Source organism: Podarcis liolepis (genome assembly GCF_965112155.1).
Source record: "Podarcis liolepis genome assembly, chromosome: 16".
NCBI lineage: Eukaryota > Metazoa > Chordata > Lepidosauria > Squamata > Lacertidae > Podarcis > Podarcis liolepis.
This window is the reverse complement of record NC_139567.1, coordinates 35,290,162-35,310,798: the sequence shown is the minus strand read 5'-3', so window position 1 is coordinate 35,310,798 and position 20,637 is coordinate 35,290,162. Positions and strand designations below refer to the sequence as shown.

The 20,637-nt window shown below is 43.9% G+C and overlaps 2 protein-coding genes across 6 annotated transcripts in view; one reads left to right on the top strand and one right to left on the bottom strand.

Annotated features, from left to right (window-relative positions):
* Positions 1–20,637, bottom strand: part of GTF2IRD1 (GTF2I repeat domain containing 1) — a 1,520,245-nt gene that overhangs the window by 103,220 nt on the left and 1,396,388 nt on the right. The gene's annotated exons all lie outside the window — the stretch shown is intronic.
* The window catches only part of CALN1 (calneuron 1), a 138,052-nt gene that overhangs the window by 67,240 nt on the left and 50,175 nt on the right, over positions 1–20,637 (top strand). For all 5 annotated transcript variants that reach the window (XM_083479667.1, XM_083479668.1, XM_083479670.1 and 2 more), the window contains one exon: positions 425–549. In XM_083479667.1, coding sequence (XP_083335793.1) covers positions 425–549 — 125 coding nt within the window. The remainder of the gene's footprint in view (positions 1–424; positions 550–20,637) is intronic.

Here is a 20,637-nt window from a genome sequence, read left to right as displayed (position 1 = left end):
GACAAGCAATACATATTTGGTTCTATAGGAAAGATTTGGGGGATAAGTTAAGTTTGGGATGTTGAAGGATATGGCTTGAAGTTATCCATATGTAAAGCAGCATTTCTGATGCGGATGCAGTGGAGATCTTTGATGCTGTGTGTTACATATTTAATATTTGGTGTTCACATTTCCGTAAGCTGTCTTAGAGGTCCCCTTGGGAAAGAGAGGACACAATATTTCAGAACATAAATAAAAAGCATTGCAGTGGTGTTCAACCACCTTATTTCTTCAAGATCTCTATTATTCAGTCAAATTAATTCACCCTTTGTTTTATTACTCATTCCAGAATTACTTGTTGCTTTGTTTCCTGAAGAAGCCTGGATCACTAATCAAAGGAGATCTCACATAGTTTCTTCTCTCTCCCTCTTCTCTCTCCCATTAGGGAGAAGATGCCATTCCACCATGTCACGGCTGGGCTGTTGTACAAGGGGAACTATCTGAACCGGTCACTCTCAGCTGGCAGTGACAGTGAGCAGTTGGCCAACATCTCAGTGGAAGAGTTGGACGGTAAGGATGATTTACCAACAAGTTGGTGAATCATGACGATCCGTTTTTAAAAATTAAATTCTTATGACCTTGCAAGTTGTGAGTTGAAAGATATGCATGGGATGGGCCAGAAAATGGTTACTTTGGTAGTGTGTCTGAAAATTTAAAATATTCACTTTTTAAAAAATAATAATTGTGAGATCGCTGATCACAGGAACTTGATTCCATCTTCCCATGCATCTGTTGAAGTCCAATTGAAGATGGCATAAGGTAACTCCTCCCACGGGCCTTTGTCAGATCAACAATCTGGGAAGCTGCAAGAGAATGCATGTTGGAACAAAAAACCCCAACTCTCTTAATTTCATATATGCACTCATGGGGTCTGAACTGGAGGTGAGAGACCAGAAGCAAATCCTTGGGGTCACAGTAGACATCTCAAAGAAGATGTCAACCCAGTGTGCCATAGCAGTGAAAAAGGCAGATTTCATGCTAAGGATCCTTAAGAAAGAAATTGAAAAGAAAGCTGCCAATATCATCATGCCATTACAGTATGGTACTGTCATGGAGTTCTACTCAATATTGATTCAGAGCGGACTCCATTGTATTGTTAGCAGAATAAAACACATTGCAGGATTCCCAAAAATAGACCAGAGGCAATTGTATTTCATCCAGCAGAGCTTTCCTGCTACTGAAGGCAAATGAGCATAATGGTCACAAATCCAATACATTCAGGATTGGCACTGTCCATAAGAAATCCAATTGCAGCAGACTTAACTTAGACTTACAATAACTTATTATAAGTCTAAACCTTAACACTGTACATAATATGTACAGAACACCACAGCAGAAAGAGAAAGTGAAACCCAGGATCCTTCTGGCCTTACTTTTGTAGTCAGCATGACCTTGACAGAAAGAGATAAGAGAACCAGTTTAAACCAGTTATACTGAGCTTCTCTGAAGGAATAACCCAAACATCACAAACCTTCTGCTTGTTTCTTTCACACAGAGAAGCTTCCAAAACCCTCTTGAATTAATTAGAATAGGGAAGATCTCTACGTATCAGATCAATACTTTCTGTACTAAGAAATGCAAACTGACAGATACGACCACATTTGGAGAACTTATGTACAGTTATGGTTGCCTCACCACAAAAAGGATCTTGTAGAGTTGGAAAAGGTTCAGAAAAGGGCCGCAAAAAATTATCAAGGGGATGGAGCAACTCCCTTACAGATAAATGTTGCAGAATTTGAGAAAAGGCGAGTAAGAGGCAACATGATAGAAGTTTAGGAAATTATGCATGGCATGAAGAAAGTGGATAGAGAAAGGTTTTTGTCCCTCTCTCATAACACTAGAACTCAGGGACATCCAATGAAGCTGAACGGTAGAAGGTTTAGGACAGATAAAAGTAAGGACTTCTTCATGTAGGCGCAGGTCAATTCTGTGTCCAGGGCAGCTGTTTTCAGCTCCATCTGGTATGCAGGCTGAGACCCTATCTGCCCACGGACTGCCTTGCCAGAGTGGTGCATGCTCTAGTTATCTCCCGCTTGGACTACTGCAATGCGCTCTATGTGGGGCTACCTTTGAAGGTGACCCAGAAACTACAATTCAGAATGCGGCAGCTAGATTGATGACTGGGAGCATCCGCCGAGACCAAATAACACCAGTCTTGAAAGACCTACACTGGCTCCCAGTATGTTTCCAAGCACAATTCAAAGTGTTGGTGCTGACCTTTAAAGCCCTAAATGGCAGAAGGAATGTGTAATTAAGAGGTAAAGATGGATGATTGTCAGAGAAGCTGAAGGAAGTCCAAAAAGAGAGAATTTGTTTGTTAAAAATTGGATAAAATTGTATATTCGTGTTGTAAACCAATAAAAAATTATTACAAAAAAAAAATAAAGCCCTAAATGGCGTCGGTCCAGTATATCTGAAGGAGCGTCTCCACCCCCATCATTCTGCCCAGACACTGAGGTCCAGTGCCTAGGGCCTTCTGGTGGTTCCCTCACTGCGAGAAGCCAAGTTACAGGGAACCCGGCAGAGGGCCTTCTTGGTAGTGGCGCCCGCCCTGTGGAACGCCCTCCCATCAGATGTCAAAGAGAAAAACAACTACCAGACTTTTAGCAGACATCTGAAGGCAGCTCTGTTTAGGGAAGCTTTTAAATTTAATAGGTTATTGTATTTTAATATTCTGTTGGAAGCAGCCCAGAGTGGCTGGGGAAACCCAGCCAGATGGGTGGGGTATAAATAAAAAATTATTATTATTATTAGTAGTAGTAGTAGTAGCACATATTTAAACTATGGGACTCGTTCCCTCAGGAGGCAGTGATGGCCAGCAACTTAGATGGCTTTAAAAGAGGGTTGGACAGATTCATGGAGGAGAAGGCGCTCAATGGCTACTAGCCATAATGGCTATTCTCTACCCCCAAAGTTTGAGGCAGCAATGCTTCTGAATACCAGTTGCTGGAAGCCACAAGAGGGGAAAATGCTGTTGTGCCACGTTCTGCTCCCTGATTTCCCACAGGCATCTGGTTAGCCACAATGAGAACAAGATGCTGAAGCAGATGGGCCTTTGGCCTGACTCAGGGGACCATGCTTATATTCTGATGCTATTTTCGCAAGCAGAGGCAGCCAGGACTCCTTGACCTCCCTGAGATGCATTATTTACTTGTAGCTGTCCAAATGTTGGAGGAGACTTTTGAGAGTCCCATGGACTGCAAGAAGATCCAACCTCTCCATTCTTAAGGAAATCAGCCCTGAGTGCTCACTGGAAGGATAGATCGTGAAGTTGAGGCTCCAATACTTTGGCCACATCATGAGAAGAGAAGACTCCCTGGAAAAGACCCTGATGTTGGGCAAGATGGAGGGCACAAGGAGAAGGGGACGACAGAGGACGAGATGGTTGGACAGTGTTCTTGAAGCTACCAGCATGAGTTTGACCAAACTGCGGGAGGCAGTGGAAGACAGAAGTGCCTGGCGTGCTCCGGTCCATGGGGTCACGAAGAGTTGGACATGACTAAACGACTAAACAACAACAGCTGTCCAAATAATGCTGAACTCCAGGTCCCATCACCACCCAGCCTTTGCCCATGTGAGCTGTAGCTATTGGGAATTGTAGTTCTGCAAGATCTGGATAGCCACAGGTTTCCCCACCCCTGTTTTACACAATTTGTTTATTAGTATTAGACAACAATCCAGTGAGGTGGGACATGAGAGCTGCGCATGACCAGTCCCTTCTTAATTTTTACTTTCAGACAGGGCAGGTGTGTAGATGTGAAGGCAATGCTTCAGACCTGACTTCCTCCATTCTGGTTAATCTTACAGAGAGTTTTGGGTATGAATGGGTTCTCTTTAAGGGACACCTGTTACACACACACACACACACACACACACACACACACACACGCATGAACACATTCTGATGCCCAGTTCAGGGTTTGTAGATGGGCTCGACTCCTAGAGTTGGTTATGAACAGAAATGTGTCTTTCTGAATGAGTTTCCATAGTGCAAAGAGGCATAATGGATGCTCTCTCTGATAGCTGTGTTATAAAAACTGTGAGTGTGAATTCAGCACATTGGTTTCTGCCTTGTCCCCACACCCACCCCTGCTTGAGTTGCATGAAGTATCTGTGTACGTGTGGGGTTTTGTTTTGTTTTTTGCATAATGTCGCTAGAGCTTTTTGCTAATAGTCTGTTTTTCTTCACCTGTTAGACAATCAGTTTTCTCATGGGAATTCCCAACACATTTTTTTCCCTAGCACAGTTTTTGTTGCAATCATAGCTTCCTGGTGATGTCCCAGTCTTTCAGCTAAGCTGAAAACATTTGCTTCCTAGGGGCGCTTAAAAATGAGAGGCAGAAAGTTCCATTTGTGTTGAAGGTGATTTGGATTCTCTGAGATCTCTATAACAGCATGCATGCTTGTTCCCCTTAATACTGGCTGAAGTAAAACAAAAACTAGAAGGATGATCTCTCTCTTGAACTTTTTAGCAGTAGTTTTGTTCTATTTATAACCACCTGAGTTATCTTTCTTGCTAGCAGAGCAGCCCATAAGCTTAAGGGCTCAGCAGGGGCTCTAAATGCCTTCTCCCATGTCAAATGGTGCCAAGTCTCAAAACCAAACTTCACCAAATGAAACTTTAGCTTAGGGTCCAGTTCAAAGGGTGGTGTACTCTTTCTCAGCAGCCTTCCTTAGTACCAGTAGTGTAGTGTCAGTTACCAGTGCCCAGGGTGGGCACAAAAGCATGTGCACTACCCAAGTGGGTGCCATCCTAGCCCTTGCCACCACTGCTAGAGCAACCCCACCCATACCAGAGCAATGTGGTTCCACACTGAGCTGCCTGCCTGCCTGCCCACACAGGGGGGTGCCCAGCTAGTTGGTGTGGCCCTTGGTGGGTGGAGAGGAACACCAGCTGTACTGGGGACGCGTGTGAGCACCTACTTTGTGCCCTCTCAAAATCTGTGTGCCCGGGGCTCACACAACCCACACTATGTCCCCTGCCTAGTACCCCCACCTGCCACATCCCTTAAGCTCATGGAGTATAAGACTATACAATGCCACTGGTGGGAGGCTTTCTTATTTCAACAAGATTCCTCAGTGAAGATTTGCATCTTAGTAGGTATCTGTGTTTGGTTTTAAAAGATTTTTGCATATGCAATTGTGCTCTCTCTCTCTCTTTCTCTCATTGTGAAATTGCTTCAAGATGTCATTAATAAAAATTATAAAACTGCCACATCTGCAAGAAGCCTAAGAGAGACCCATTCCCCCTGACGTTCCAATGTTCTATGTGGTGGATATTGCTTTGTAAAGATAATAATTCACTTGTGTGATCCCCTCCTTACACTCTGAAGAAGTATAGCATGGGCACAAATGGACCCAGCTGAGAGTGAACTAGGGCAGAACTGATCACTCTCGCCTGGGAACAAATTGCAGCACAGCCAAGGCACTCAGGCAATCCAGTTGACAAAGGTCAGTCATCTAGGTGATGAGTTGTCTGATCTAAAGCTGGCTTAAAGATACAGCACACTGCACCCAGGTCATTGAATTGTCCACGATGGTGAGCTGGGTGTGTTTAAACAGCACAAACCAAGGACAGGTTCAGCCATTATAAACCTCAGAGTTTGATGTCAAGGCTTCCCAAACTGGTGGCTTTCTTGGCTCCTTGATGAACTGAGAAAGTTTCCATGGGCCTCAACCCAATCCTTCCAAATGTAAACAAAATAAAGTCAAGGAATATCAATATATCATCAACATTTCTTAGCGCTCAAGCACCATGAAGGAAGGAATACGGTAGTAAAGCAAGTGTAAATAATGAAACCATACTTTTTACCTTCTCTAATGAGATGGAAGGACCTGATGAGCTTTGACAAGTGTGTGAATACTGGGCTGGAGGTTTGTGAGTTTGTGTCTTAAGTCTAAGAATACCGTTGTATTGTGGAATTGTCGTATTTGATACAGAAGTTCCCTAATGGCAAGATAGGTGCACTCTGCACATGCCCATGCCAGTTATCTATGAGAATCTTAGTTCCTTATTAATTTTTTTTGCACTATACCTCATGAACTTCTTTACCAGCCCAGGCCCCTTTTGACCCCTGCACAGTCCCATCAGCCATAGAGGTTGCCGCATCAGGTCAATGCGCATCTAGTCCAGCATCCTGTTTTAACAGTGGCCAACCCTAGTCTAAAGCTTCTAAAGTTCTTGTTGTGTGTCCAGGTCCCCAGGGCCACCCCAATAACTCACACATCACACAGAATTTTTGTTTAAGGTTTTAGGCATCATTTTGGCCAAAACTTTATTAAAATACAAAAATGTGAGTGGTCGCTTATAATAATAATAATAATAAAAAATTTTATTTATATCCCGCCCTCCCCAGCTGAAGCCGGGCTCAGGGCGGCTAACAACACTAAAATAGTGCAACATTATAAAACATCATAAGAATTAATTAAAATCAAAATTGATGGCAACCATAAACTAAAGTATTGTAAAGATTGCCAAAGGAGGGAGTCAGGCTGTGCCCTAACCAAAGGCCTGGTGGAACAGCTCTGTCTTGCAGGCCCTGCGGAAAGATGTCAAGTCCTGCAGGGCCCTTGTCTCTTGTGACAGAGCGTTCCACCAGGTTGGAGCCGCAGCCGAAAAAGCCCTGGCTCTAGTTGAGGCCAGCCTAACCTCTCTGTGGCCTGGGACCTTCAAGATGTTTTTATTTGAGGACCGTAAGTTCCTCTGTGGGGCATACCAGGCTTAGGCATTGGTTGCGACTATCTGCCCCCACCATGGGGGACAGACTGACATTCCGCACGATGCGAAAGTCAGAAAAGGGGAATACACTTGGGGGTAGCGACGGAGCAGGGAATCTGCCCTCAGCCCTCCCCAAATGCAACCAGGAGCTCATTGCTATGGCCCGAGCCCCCTTGACAGAGTGGACAAGCAATAGTTAGCCCCCGATTCCTTTAACGGAATCCCTTGCAGCAGCAGCATTAGAGGGGCATGCACAGCCAATCCATGCCCCTCCACCAACCAAACCATAAACCAAAGCCTAACCACAACCTTACAAGTTGTGACGATTTGCTACGCAGTAGGCAAAAACCAAATGGCCCCAGCCAATCAGCCAGATGGACAAAATTCCTACCGGGCCCCTGCCCCAAGAGCAGAGGACCCCATGACAGACATTGCAAGGTCAAAGCGAACAACCCTAATTCTAGGGAGGGGGGGACGGGCAATCCGATGCACGGGTGAAAAGAGGAAGCCCTAGCCTCGTGCAAGGAGTTTTAGCGTTTCTGGCTGTCAATCAACAAATGGCAACATTAACTTCTTCCCAACAACAAGGGAAGCCCCAATTGCATCAGTGGCCAACAATCAATTAGCCCGCCCCCAACTTTGGAGTGTCCTGGCGGCCCCCACCGCAACACATGCTCTCCATGAAGGAGAACACGCTTTAATGTTAGTATATGAAGCCCTTAACAACTTAGGAGCAGTCTACTTGTGAGATCATTTTACTGTATATATGTCCATTGCTTCGATCTGCAAAAATGACACTGTTAGAGGTACGAAATAATATTCATTCTGCATTTGTAAGAAGTTGATATTTTACTGTGGCAGCACCCACATTTTGGAATTCCTTGCTTTTTGACATCAGGCAGGTTTCTCCGCTGTACTGTTTTTAGCACCTACTCAAAACATGTCCATTTAGACAAGCCTACTGTGCACATGTGTTTTAAATCTGTTTTTAGCCGATCACTGGTTTTAGTTACTATTTGAGTGTGTTAAATAGCTGCTTTAAACTGTTTTATTTATGATTTTATTGATTTATTCTTTTTTGTAAACCGCTTTTACAGTCAAGCAGTATATACATTTTATGAAAAGTTGGCAACCATTGAGCTAGTAACTTGAAACTTGCCATGCATGATCTAACTGATGGCATCCGCAGATATGCCAAATTTCAGGTGCCTCTGATAAAAATTGCCACAAGTATAGGAAGTTTAAGAATATTGAAAATGGACGTGCTGACCATTTTCACTCGTTTTCTTAAATGGGCATTTTGTATACCTCACTCCAATTTTGGTGAGAGCCTTACTGATGTACATTATTTATTGTTGCCAGGGAAGGCAAGCCTTAATTCATTTTCTGAAGTTCCAAGCAGCGCTTAAAAATTACTCAAGCTTTTATTGCCCATTAAATCCTATGGCACCAACTACCTGCGACATGAGACACTTGAAACATATTTTTTGGGGGGTGGGGGACTTAATTGTTTGTGGAGGGCACCACCTAGTGGTTAACATGTGCAATACTTGTTGCTTGGCTTATGGAATAGAACAGTGTGGTGCAGTGGTTAGATGAAAAGTTGCTAATGTTTGTTTGTTTGGCCAATCGGGGCATCTGGGAAATTCAGAACCTGCTGTGGGCATGGCATGCAATTCCTGCAATGGCACCCACCCACACCTGCCACTCACAGCCCCACACTTCTAATGACTTGTTAGCGTTCTGTTTCATATGGTTTTTTAAAAAATCATTCTATAAACTGGAAATGTCACACAGCTAATAATTGAAAGAACCCTGAACATGCACTGGTGGCATGAGAGATTATGTAAACAGAGGGGGGTGGGTCTTGATTCCTTAGCCAGCCCATAGAGAGAGAAGAGGCAGCAGAGATTCTGAGAATCAAAGAGAGAGTTTTAGTGCAGGTAATTCTGAGACGGGATCTATTTCTGTGCATTTTGGGGTGATGTTCCTGTGGGAGAGAGGGGGAGATAAATGGTGGAGTGGATTTGTGCTGGTAGAAAAGAGAAGAGGAGATTGAGAGTTCCTTCAACAGGAATTGATTGGGGGGCATGATGTGTGTGTGGAGTTGTCCTTCGCAGGAATCCTTTTGTGATTAGCCACCCCCAAACACATTTTCTGGTATTTTCTGGTATTGCCTATGGCAGAATGTGCCCACAGGCCCGAAAAAGGTGTGTGTGTGGGGGGGGGGGGTTAAGTCAAATCTGCCAACCTAGCAGTTCGAAAGCACGTCAAAGTGCAAGTAGATAAACAGGTACCACTCCGGCGGGAAGGTAAACGGCATTTCTGTGCGCCGCTCTGGTTTGCCAGAAGCGGCTTAGTCATGCTGGCCACATGACCCAGAAGCTGTACGCCGGCTCCCTTGGCCAATAAAGCGAGATGAGCACCGCAACCCCAGAGTCGGCCACGACTGGACCTAACAGTCAGGGGTCCCTTTACCTTTACCTAAGCTTCTGAAAGTAATGGGGCCCCATATGTCCAGCTGTCCTTTCTCAACAACAAATTGTCACTGTTTTTTGTGTTGAATATATGCTATATGGTAATTTATGGACCTAATAGGTATCTAAAGCCATTTGCACATAACAAAACATGTATTTTATCAAAGTAATTGTTGAACTGAAATACAATTAAGAAGAAGTATATTAATAGCGAATTTGGGGGGGGGGCAAGAGAGTGGGGCAATAAGCTATAGCTTGTGTTTAGCTTATATGTAAATCCGGCACTGAATCCTATGCAGGTTACTCAAAATAAGCCTTGACAAGACTGGGCAAGTTCCTGGGCAAGATTGGGCAAGTTCTCCATGCTGCAGAGCCAGCGTGGTATAGCGGTTAAGAGTGGTGGACTTGTAATCTGGTGAACTGGGTTCGCGTCTCCGCTCCTCCACATGCAGCTGCTGGGTGACCTTGGACTAGTCACACTTTTCTGAAGTCTCTCAGCCTCACTCACCTCACAGAGTGTTTGTTGTGGGGGAGGAAGGGAAAAGGAGATTGTTAGCCGCTTTGAGACTCCTTAAGGGGAGTGAAAGGTAGGATATCAAGTCCAAACTCCTCCTCCTCCCATTCTTCTTCTTCTTCTTCTTCTTCTTCCTCCTCCTCCTCCTCCTCCTCCTCCTCCTCCTCCTCCTGGAGCCAGCTCGCAGTGGTGAATTGGTTTTGTTTCCTGGCATAGGTACACCCCATTGTCCGTTTGTTACCCTGGCTGCTAGATTTTGGAGGTGACTCCTAAATCCAATGTGTGGCAGCTGTGAAAAGGGAAAATTTCATGCCAGGAATCATTAGGAAAGGAACTGGGGGGGGGGGGGAGACCCTGCCAATATCATAATGCCATTATACAACTCTATGGTGTGATAGCATTTGGAATACTATGCTCCAGAGCTAATTACCCTCAAAAATTTAGTCCTAGCAATGCCATTTATTATTTGTAGCAGTATGAAAGCATTTGGATTTTGATTTGCCTTTCCCCTAAACACATACCTTTTGAAAGAAAACTCTTAAAAAATCAACACACAACGAGGTGATTTTTAATTGATATTAAATTGCGTAACTCCAGAGTAAATTGCCAGGTTGAAACTGACATGCCATCCATAACAGGTGTCTTGGGAGGATTCCGATGTGCGTTAAGGGTTTCTATTTAAAACTGTGCCATATGGGTAATGATGTCTACGTCTGAGCAAATTAATTCAGGCAGCCGGAACACCACTTCAGCTTAAACGCCTGGCAATTCTTGCACTGCCTCAGACAGGTTTATGCAAACTCCTTTGTCTCGAATGCCCCCCTTTGCTCCTTTTAATATTGCAAATGGCTAAAAATGCGGTTCACAGATTGGAAATATATCTAACGGTGAATGGGATCATCACTGCTGAGTCACCCCTACAGGAGGCATTATAATAATGGGCTATTGTTGGAAAGGATAAAGGAAGGAGGAGAGAGGATAATAAATATATGTTGGGAAGGAAATCACATAATTACTAGGTGGGCTTTGGGTGAGTTGGGAAACTGCAATGATGCATGCAGCCCCAATGGGCCAAGATGGGTCAGTGAAAGGCAAAGCCAGGGCTAACAATATTGGTATTTATACAAGCTAATGGTGAGAGTATTTGGATTGCCATTGCAACAAAGCAGGTCCCAAAGCCGTTTCTTGGGAGGTGGAAGCTCAGAGTGTGGAAGCTCAGAGGCAAAAACTTGCTCAGGAAGTATGGAAGCTCAGAGGCAAAAACTTGCTCAGGAAGTATGGAAGCTCAGAGGCAAATAGCTTGCTCAGGAAGTGTGGAAGCTCAGGGGCAAACAGCTTGCTCAGGAAGGGTGGAAGCTCAGAGGCAAATATAGCTTGCTCAGGAAAAGAGTGCAGGCTGCAATTGTATACAGTGGAGGGTGATTCATTAGCACAACTGGGACACTGCCCCTATCAACCTCAGCCCATCCCCAGCCAGCCCTCCACTTACCTGTCTTCTTACTTCTGACCAGTACAGACATGGTCATGCCTATACGCTTCCTCCTCCTTTGTGGATCTCCTTCAGTTTGCCAAGCACAGCGGTATCAATCACGGTTGCCACCATCTAAACTCAAGGCAATGAAAGAAAGACTGTGACCCCTGTTCCAGTCAAGCACAAACACTTTGAAGCCCTTGTAGAACTTAGCAGAAATGAGGATCGGACAAAATTAGCTGGCTCTGCCTGTCATTGGCTCTGCCACCACCTACAGTTGGTCTGCCTATCTTCTGCCCCACCAGCCCCAATGGGCACCATTGGTGGTCAGCAAACTGGGGTTACAAGATGACAATCTTCCTCACTCTGGCAGTGTGTCCTGAAAACATGTGCTCTGTTTTGTCTTACTCTGGGTATAGGGCCTTCCGGAACAGCAGAAAACAAGCTTGCGTCATCTTCCATGCAAAAGCCCTTCAGGTATTTGAAGATGGCTATCGTGATACTTCTTAGTCTTCTCTTCTCCAGGCTAAACATACCCAACTCCCTCAACCATTCGTCAAAGCCCCCCTTTATGAATGTTGTTTATCTGGAGAAGAGAAGATTGAGAGGTGATATGATAGTTGCCTTCAAATATCTCTAGGACTGTTTCATGGAAGATGGAGCAAGCTGAGAGGAGGGCCTGAACTAGTGGAATCAAATGGCAAGAAAGGATTTTTCAACAAAACATTTGGAAGAACTTCCTGGTGGTGAGAGCTGTTCAACAGTGGAATGGACTACCTCAGAAGGTGGTGAACTCTCTTTCATTGGAGATTTTTAAAGAGAGGTTGTGTGGCCATCTGTCAGGTATTCTTCAGTTGTGATTTCTGCATTGCAGGAGTTTGATGACCTTTGAGGTCCCTTCCAACTCTAAAGTTCTACAATTCTATGATTCTACATCAGGAAGGGAGGAAATGTCAGGGATGAGGGCGGTCACTACTTCTCTTGTGAGAGTTTTTAAGGGTGAGGTGTGGTTTTTTTTTTTTTTTTTTTTTTTGCAAAAGTACCTTCATGGTTATAGGGACTGTAAGGCAGGTACGTGAATTTGGGCCTCTCCTTGTGCTTTGTTCTAGGATCAAACTAAGAATTCAATCTGTAAGAATTCAATCTCTTATCTTCTCATAGCTGCTCATAGCTTTCCCTTTTGGAAAGTCGATGAGAAGTTTGTCCCTAAAGGAATGGTATTACAGAGTCTGGCTGCCGACGCCAGCTGGCAAGTTACGCAGCAGTGCAGACTGGCTAGGAGAGACATGGAGCATGACGCATTTGAAGCAACCTGGACACCCTTTCTTGCATTTATTAATTCCAACCCAGGGGGACGCTAAACTGTCTCTACTTCACCAATCATTTTGGGAAGGATTCTTGGGTTGAACTATAAATCTATATGTGTGAACCTGCTTTGTTTATGTACATTGCATAAGGGACGTAGGAAGGTGCCTTATATTGAGTTTAAATCTTGGCCCATCCATCACAATATTGGCCACACTGACTGGCAGCAGCTCTCTGGGGTGTCAGTCTAGGTTCTCTCTCAGCCCTAATGGGAGATGTCGGGGATCGAACCTGGAAGCTTCTGCAAGTAAAACAGGTGCTACAGCCCTTCCCCCACAAACTGCATGATTTGTAGACAGCTAGATGTGGAGCACACTAGAGCTGGGTGATCTATCGATATATCTTCCAAAACCAGTTTGAAGTCCATATCGTGGTATAGGTTTCATTATTTTCGACCTGGCAATATATCACCAATCATGATGTGAGTGTGTGTGTGCACGCTACACAAAAATCATGATGCAGGGAAAACTGTGAAACCAGCCCATACCTCTACATATTTCACACATCATGATATATCAGTATATCACAATATACTGATTTCACACATCATGATATATCAGTATATTGTGATGCTTAGCTGGTGATATATTGCAATGTTGAAAGCCAGATATCACCTAGCCCTGATGTTCACCTCTACAGTACATAGTTCCATCCTTATTTCAGATGTTGTGATATTTTGGTATATCACAGTGTTTAGCTGGTGATATATCATGATGTTGAAAAACAGATATTGCCCAGCCCTAGTCATGTCCTTCATTTTCAATGGGTCTACTCTGCACAAGACTAGCATTAGATACAAGTCATTGAATGTGGTCTAAGAACTCTGCAGTTCTTATAGGTTTGTGAGTCCCTCCCCCCCCCCGTTTCCTTAAATGTTGATTACAGAAATGAATAATGCACCGAGGGGAACAAAATGCAGCCATTTTTAAATGTTTTATTTACAAGCTGTGTCCCCCCCCCCCCCGCTCCCCCAGCCGGGATCATCTGAGCGCTTAACCATGCATTCCCATTCTCATTTTAGCACATCATTGAATATGCATCTGAAAGCTATGATCTGTACCTGTGACTAAGGTCCTATATAATTAGGAGGAAGTGTTTTTTATGTCCCACAGTGATCTCAATAGCAGACCTCTCATAGCAAACTCTTTTCTTTTTATAGTCTTGCGTTATTAAACTCAGTGTGACTTGACAACACTTTCCTCTGTATTGCTAAAAAGGACTCTGTGCACAGAACCACAGGGTAGGTTTTTGATGCTGAGTCATTCAGAAGGTTTTGGGGTTGTTGTTTTGTTTTTTTTTAAAAAAAAAATGCAAGTCATTTATTAGTGTTCATGCAATTTTAATGTAGGCCTCTCATTATTATTTTTCTGCATCTCACTTATCACAATACTGCTGTTGTGGGGTGGAGGCAGTGGCGTAGCGTGGGTTGTCAGCACCCGGGGCAAGGCAAGTAATTTACGCCCCCTAACCCGTGGATTTGCGCCCCCTAACCCTAACCCCCAGATGTTGCGCCCGGTGCGGCTGGCCCCCCCTGCACCCCCCACGCTACGCCACTGGGTGGAGGCTTTCAAAATTGACTTTGTGGCAGCAGCTCTGGAAGGGGATCTGGCTTGTTTACATTTTCTGTCTGGGGGGTTTGTTCCCCTGATATCCCCAGGGTGCATATAGGTTGCATCCAAGGCTAGTCGTAATCAGAGCAGACCTGTTGAAAATTCAGTGGGTCTACACAGAGCATGACTTAGTTTAGGGTTGGCATACATCTGGAATTTCCTGGACAAAGCCTTGTTCTCAGCATCTGGGTGGAAATCACTGAAATGTCTATGAAAACCCAGACATACGGCAGCCCATGACGGAAGTGTAGATCTTGGCGAATTTCATTAAACTGAATTTTTAGATTTTGCATGTCTGGATTTTCGTTTTTTGAAATATGGCAATCCTGACTTAGTTGGATGCAACCCAATGTATCTTACTTCCATTTGAAAAGCTGTGTGGTCAGAGAGTGGTTTAAAGACAAAGAACCCAATGGAGGCTGGTTCATTAGGGTGAATGGGGCACTGCCCCAACCTACCCACCTTCTTAGGTAAAGGTAAAGGGACCCCTCACCATTAGGTCCAGCCGCGGAAGACTCTAGGGTTGTGGCGCTCATCTCGCTTTATTGGCCGAGGGAGCCGGCGTACAGCTTCCGGGTCATGTGGCCAGCATGACTGAGCCCCTTCTGGCAAAACCAGAGCAGTGCACGGAAACGCCGTTTACCTTCCTGCCAGAGCGGTACCTATTTATCCACTTGCACTTCGTGCTTTCGAACTGCTAGGTTGGCAGGAGCAGGGACCAAGCAATGGGAGCAATGGGGATTCGAACCACCGACCTTCTGATCAGCAAGTCCTAGGCTCTGTGGTTTAACCCACAGCGCCACCCGTGTCCCTACCCACCTTCTTACTTACAGCCAATTCAGGAAGTGGCACTGACTGTGAGCTTCCTCCTCCTTAGTCTCAGTGTTGCCCTTGGGGAATTAATTGGCTGTGCCTGTCCTGGGCTCCACCTCCCTTGTTTCCCCTGCTTTCTACCTTACTAGTCCCACTGGGCACCAACCATGACTGAAAGACCCCTCAGAAGGGCTTGAAATTCCCATCAGTGGCACCAGAACAGTAAACTGAGTAGGCACACAGCTAACTGCTCACAGTCTTTCTCGCTATGGTGAGAGAGATATTGGGGAAGTATCTGACAATACAGTGGTACCTCGGGTTAAGTACTTAATTCGTTCCAGAGGTCGTTCTTAACCTGAAACTGTTCTTAACCTGAAGCACCACTTTAGCTAATGGGTCCTCCCGCTGCCGCCACACTGCCAGTGTACAATTTCTGTACTCATCCAGAAGCAAAGTTCTTAACCCGAGGTACTATTTCTGGGTTAGCGGAGTCTGTAACCTGAAGCGTATATAACCTGAGGTACCACTGTATAGATCTGGTAGTGCAAGAGAGTGACAGTGAGGGGAAGCTGATGAAACGGTAGACCTGTGGGGCAGAATGAACTCGAATAAACTGCATGAAAGAAGGGAAGAGGGGTGCCAGTAGCTCAGCAGAGCTTGAAATGCATATTCCATGTGTTTTTTTTTGGGGGGGGAGAGGTCGCCCCTCTGGTCCAGTGTCCTCACGTCCTTCCAAGACATTCTTGAAGTTACTGCAATGCCTTAATTGGCTTTCATATCCCGCCCCCCTTTTCTGATTCAGTTAGCATTAACTTAAACAAATTACGCCTTTTAAATAACACGTTTTAAAAAATCAATTTTGCATGGTCTTCAGTCAGTGTTAATAGGGTTAGAGAGTTGCTGCAGTTAAGCTCATGCCAAGTTTATTTCTAGCATAAAAAGTATGAATGAATTTTGGTGCAGGATTGTATGCCTTCCTCACGGGCTGATACTTTTGTTTCAGTGTATCTGAAGAAGTGTGCATGCACACGAAAGCTCATACCAAGAACTAACTTAGTTGGTCTTTAAGGTGCTACTGGAAGGAATTTTTTTATTTTGACTATGGCAGACCAACACGGCTACCTATCTGGGCTGATACAGTTTACAATTAGGGTTGCCACGTGTCCTCTTTTTCCAGAACACATCCTCTTTTTCAGGGGTAAAATTTCTGTCTGAGTGGATTTTTTAAATTTGCCAAAATGTCTCTGACTATACTTTCTGGATGAGATATTGACATAACTGGTGGATGAAGACTTGCTTTCCTCTTCTCTTGAGGTTGTCAGTGGATGGACAACTGCAGCATTAGCAGCAAACATCTTCCCAATGTAGAACGGGTTACTTGGTATTCAACTTGTGGCTGAAGACTTGCTTTCCTCCTCTCTTCTCCTGCCCCACTCAGCAATATATCACAGCTTCTATAGCCTACAAGGTAAAGGTAAAGGGACCCCTGACAGTTAAGTCCAGTCGCGAACATCTCTGGGGTTGTGGCGCTCATCTCGCTTTACAGGCCAAGGGAGCTTCCGGGTCATGTGGCCAGCATGACTAAGCCACTTCTGGAACTCTGACACCAGAGCAGTGGACGGAAATGCCATTTACCTTCCCGCCAGAGTGGTACCTATTTATCTACTTGCACTTTTTGGTGTGCTTTTGAACTGCTAGGTTGGCAGGAGCTGGGACCGAGTAATGGGAGCTCACCCCGTCGCGGGGGGTTCAAACCACTGACTTTTAGATTGGCAAGCCCAAGGCTCAGTGGTTATAGTAGCGGTATTTAAAATGAGAGTTGTCATAGCGTCCAATTTTTTGCTTTTCAAAACATGGCAGCCCTATCTTATACATGGGGATGCCTTATACATAGAAAAGTACAGTATAAGGAATAAAGTGGTATCTTGAGCAATCTGGTCTTGGGCTGTGTATATACTTATATGTGAGTAGCAACACCTTGAACCTGACTCAGTAGCAAATTGGCAGCCAGTGAGCATCCTGTAAATAAAGTGCTATATGATGGCAGTAGTAGTCACAAGCAAACTAATGTCCAGCACCAACTAAACACATTACAGTAATCCAGCCTTGAGGTTGTCAGTGGATGGACAACTGCAGCATCAGCAGCAAACATCTTCCCAATGTAGAACGGGTTACTTGGTATTCAACTTGTGGCTGAAGACTTGCTTTCCTCCTCTCTTCTCCTGCCCCGCTCAGCAATATACCACAGCTTCTATAGCCTACATATAGTAGAGGTGTTTAAAATGAGAGTTGTCAGAGCGTCCTCTTTTTTGCTGTTCAAAATATGCCAACCCAAATCTGTGTCTGTTATGAGCATTGATGTCTGCATTGCTTGATCTGATGGAGGCTATTTTTTCCCTACCTTCACTGTCAGAGGTGATGTGCCTCTATTACCAGTTCCTGGGGTTATTCATTGCCCTTTTGGTCCTGTCTGTGGGTTTTTCTTGAACATCTGGTCGCCACCATGAGATCAGAATACTAGACCTGAGGGGTTTTTGGCCTGAGCTAGCAAGGCTTTGCTTGTGTTCTTGAAAGGTAACAACAGTGTTGAGAATAGCAGTGCGTGCTGGACATCTAGGTTTCTTAGTTGAACAAAAGTTGAGCAGTATGTTTTGGCATTTAATACATTAATAGAAATAGATCATGGAACGTGTTGGTTTTACTTTACACTGTGTGTGTTAGGCTGCGTTTGGAGGACTGTGATTAAATTTAGGGTCACAAAGTAAAATGATCTTGCATCGTTACAGGGGGGGGGAAATGTAAGGAAATTGCTTATTGCTATATTTAATACCTGAGTACATTTTAACTAAGACACATATAGATATAAATGGATAGAGATATAAATTTCATTCCAAAGTTCATCCTTGTCAGATTTGTCAGACACAGCATTCAACTGGCCACTGGTTTAATTCAGATGAATGAGCAAGGCATTTTGCTATGGCCATAAACATCAATTAATTACCTCTCCTGTCTTAATTATGATGGGCTTCTATTTCTAAGTGTAGCTTGCAAGCAGGATTGAGACATGGAGATTGCTAAATCAATACAAATATCAATTAGACTCAACTTTGTGGTCCAATTAACTTCATAATGCCTCTAAACGAAGTGTGAAAACTGAACTGCTGCATTAGCAGCCTTCTGCCATAGAAATAGACCAAGAACTCTGGCCTCCTGTTCTCCACATCTCCATCACAACAAGCACTGTGATGAAGAATATTATGTGGCCTGTTCAGATGGATTTCTTTTAAGACAGCAATTGGGGATCTGTAGCCCTCCAGATATTGTTGGTTTACATCTTGCTTCTCACCACGGATCAGGTTGGGAGGAGCTGATGGGAACAAGTGCAACAGCTGTAAATCCTCCAACCAAATTTTAAGCAGATGTTTGTTTGTTTTTTTAAAAATATTTTATTCAATTTTCAAACATAAAATACAAAATAAAATAGAAAGTCACATACCAAACACATAAAATCCCTTCACCAAGGAAATAACAAACGAAAAAACGTACAATTACACCAACAAACAATATAAAAAAGAAAAAAAAGCACAACTGTTCATAACTCTTTTTTTGTATAACTATCTGGACTTCCTCACATCTCCCTACCCTGCGTTCTCTGTAATAAAAATACCAGCAAATTATTACCTTGTTTCATTTCTTATTTTATACCTCTCAAATGTTATATTTCTAGACTTCAAGTAATCTTTATCAATTAGTTGTAACTTAGATTGAACATAATATTACTTTAAGTTTCGATCTTTTCTTACATATCACCTAGTTTTCTATATCTTTCAATCGAGTTACTGGAACCATATTTTTCTGAATCATACCATTTCTTAACATTCATACAATTTATACTGTTTTTGTAGATAGTCCTTAAACTTTTTCCAATCCTCTTCCATTGTTTCTTCTCCCAAATCTCGGATTCTGCCAGTCATTTCGGCCAGTTCCATATAGTCCATCAAATTTTAAGCAGATGTTTGAAATCACTCCCCTTCCCTTATGATTGAGGTGTAAATTAAAATTTTAATTATAAGTTGATGTGTTGACCTAATGCTGAAGGTTCATATCACAATATATCACCCTTTATAAAATGCATTGAGAGAGCAATACTTGGAATGTATTTTGGGGAAAGATGGGGGAAAGTCTGACCACAAGTCTGAAGGAGGCACATTTTTAGCTACAGTTAGGCTTTTTTTCTTTAAAAAATGTTTAGGGGTACTCTCATTTTCCTACTCATATTGAAATACTGCCCTTAATGAGGCCAAACTTAGATTCACAAAATGTTTAGGGGTATGTGTACCCCTGCGTCCCCCCAGAGGAAAAACACACACACTGGCTACAGGTACTGATGGGAGGAGGAAATCCTTGAAAAATGGGTGCTGCGTTCTGAATTTAAAGTCTGTTATATGTTTTAATTCATTCAGGTTTCATTTTTGTTCAGATCTGCGCAAAATCATTTCATTTCATTTGAATATTGCATTTTAATGTTTGTTAACTCCACACTCTGCACACCTGCAGTTCAGGGAGGCAGGGAAAAATAAGCTTGAAAGACTGTGACGAAGAAAGAGAAGCAGTGCCGTGTATTCCAATGTCGTTGAGGCTTAGAACATGGATGTTTCCTCATGCTGACAAAATTTGATTTGATTTGATTTAAGGCGAGACATAGGGCAGTCCCTGTAAGAACATGAAAAGAGCCCTGTCTAGCTCAACATCCTGTTCTCACAGTAGCCAACCTGATGTCTAGGAGAAGCCCACAAACAGGACCTGAGCACAGTAATGCTCCTGTACCCCCATGATTCCCAGTGACAGGTATTCAGATGCATATGACCTCCAGCAGGGTTCCTGTTGGCATGAGTTTGACAGCAGAGCTTTTTAAACCAGTGCTGGACTATCACCTTTCGATGCTGTTGTGACACCCTGCCTTTAGCAGAGTTCATCCTCCGGTCTTTTCAAACTCTACAATTCTGACACCCCCCCCCCCCCAGGAACTGGCATTCGGAGGCATAATGCTTCCAACAGATGAGATTGAACAGAGCCTGTACCTTTAGTGATCCCTGTAGCTGCTGGTTTTAGAAGCTATTATTTGACTGAAGGCGGTGTGTGTGTGTGTGTTGTGGGCTTTCTTAATGTCCCTGCCCCTAATTTGAGCCATGCTCCATATACTGGGGCTGCCTTCTAAGTCCACTGTTGATCCTTCCCCCTCTAAGCTGAAGATAAGAGCGCTATCCTACTTTTTGTGTGTGTGGCAGAGGGTGTGATTCACTCATTGGAACAGAACCCATTTGTACTGTTCCTGAATTCTCTGAAGATATTTTTAGATGCCACCAGTCAAAAATATTATTCCCTTAACAGCCTGTTTACAAGACTTGTGTACTGCTGCTTTTTTGCTTGTTTAACTGCTTAATTGCTGGGTTTGGGCTGCGATTCGTGGAAGTAGGGCAGCGACTCAACCCAGTTGCTGAAGTGCAATGCAGTTGCATCTGAATCTGAGCAGATCTCAGTAAGGTCATTCCCACTGTGTTGTCAAGGTTGTTGCATTGTGTGGGGGGAGACGAGCTGAAAGCTGCGGCAAACTGTGAACACAGAACACC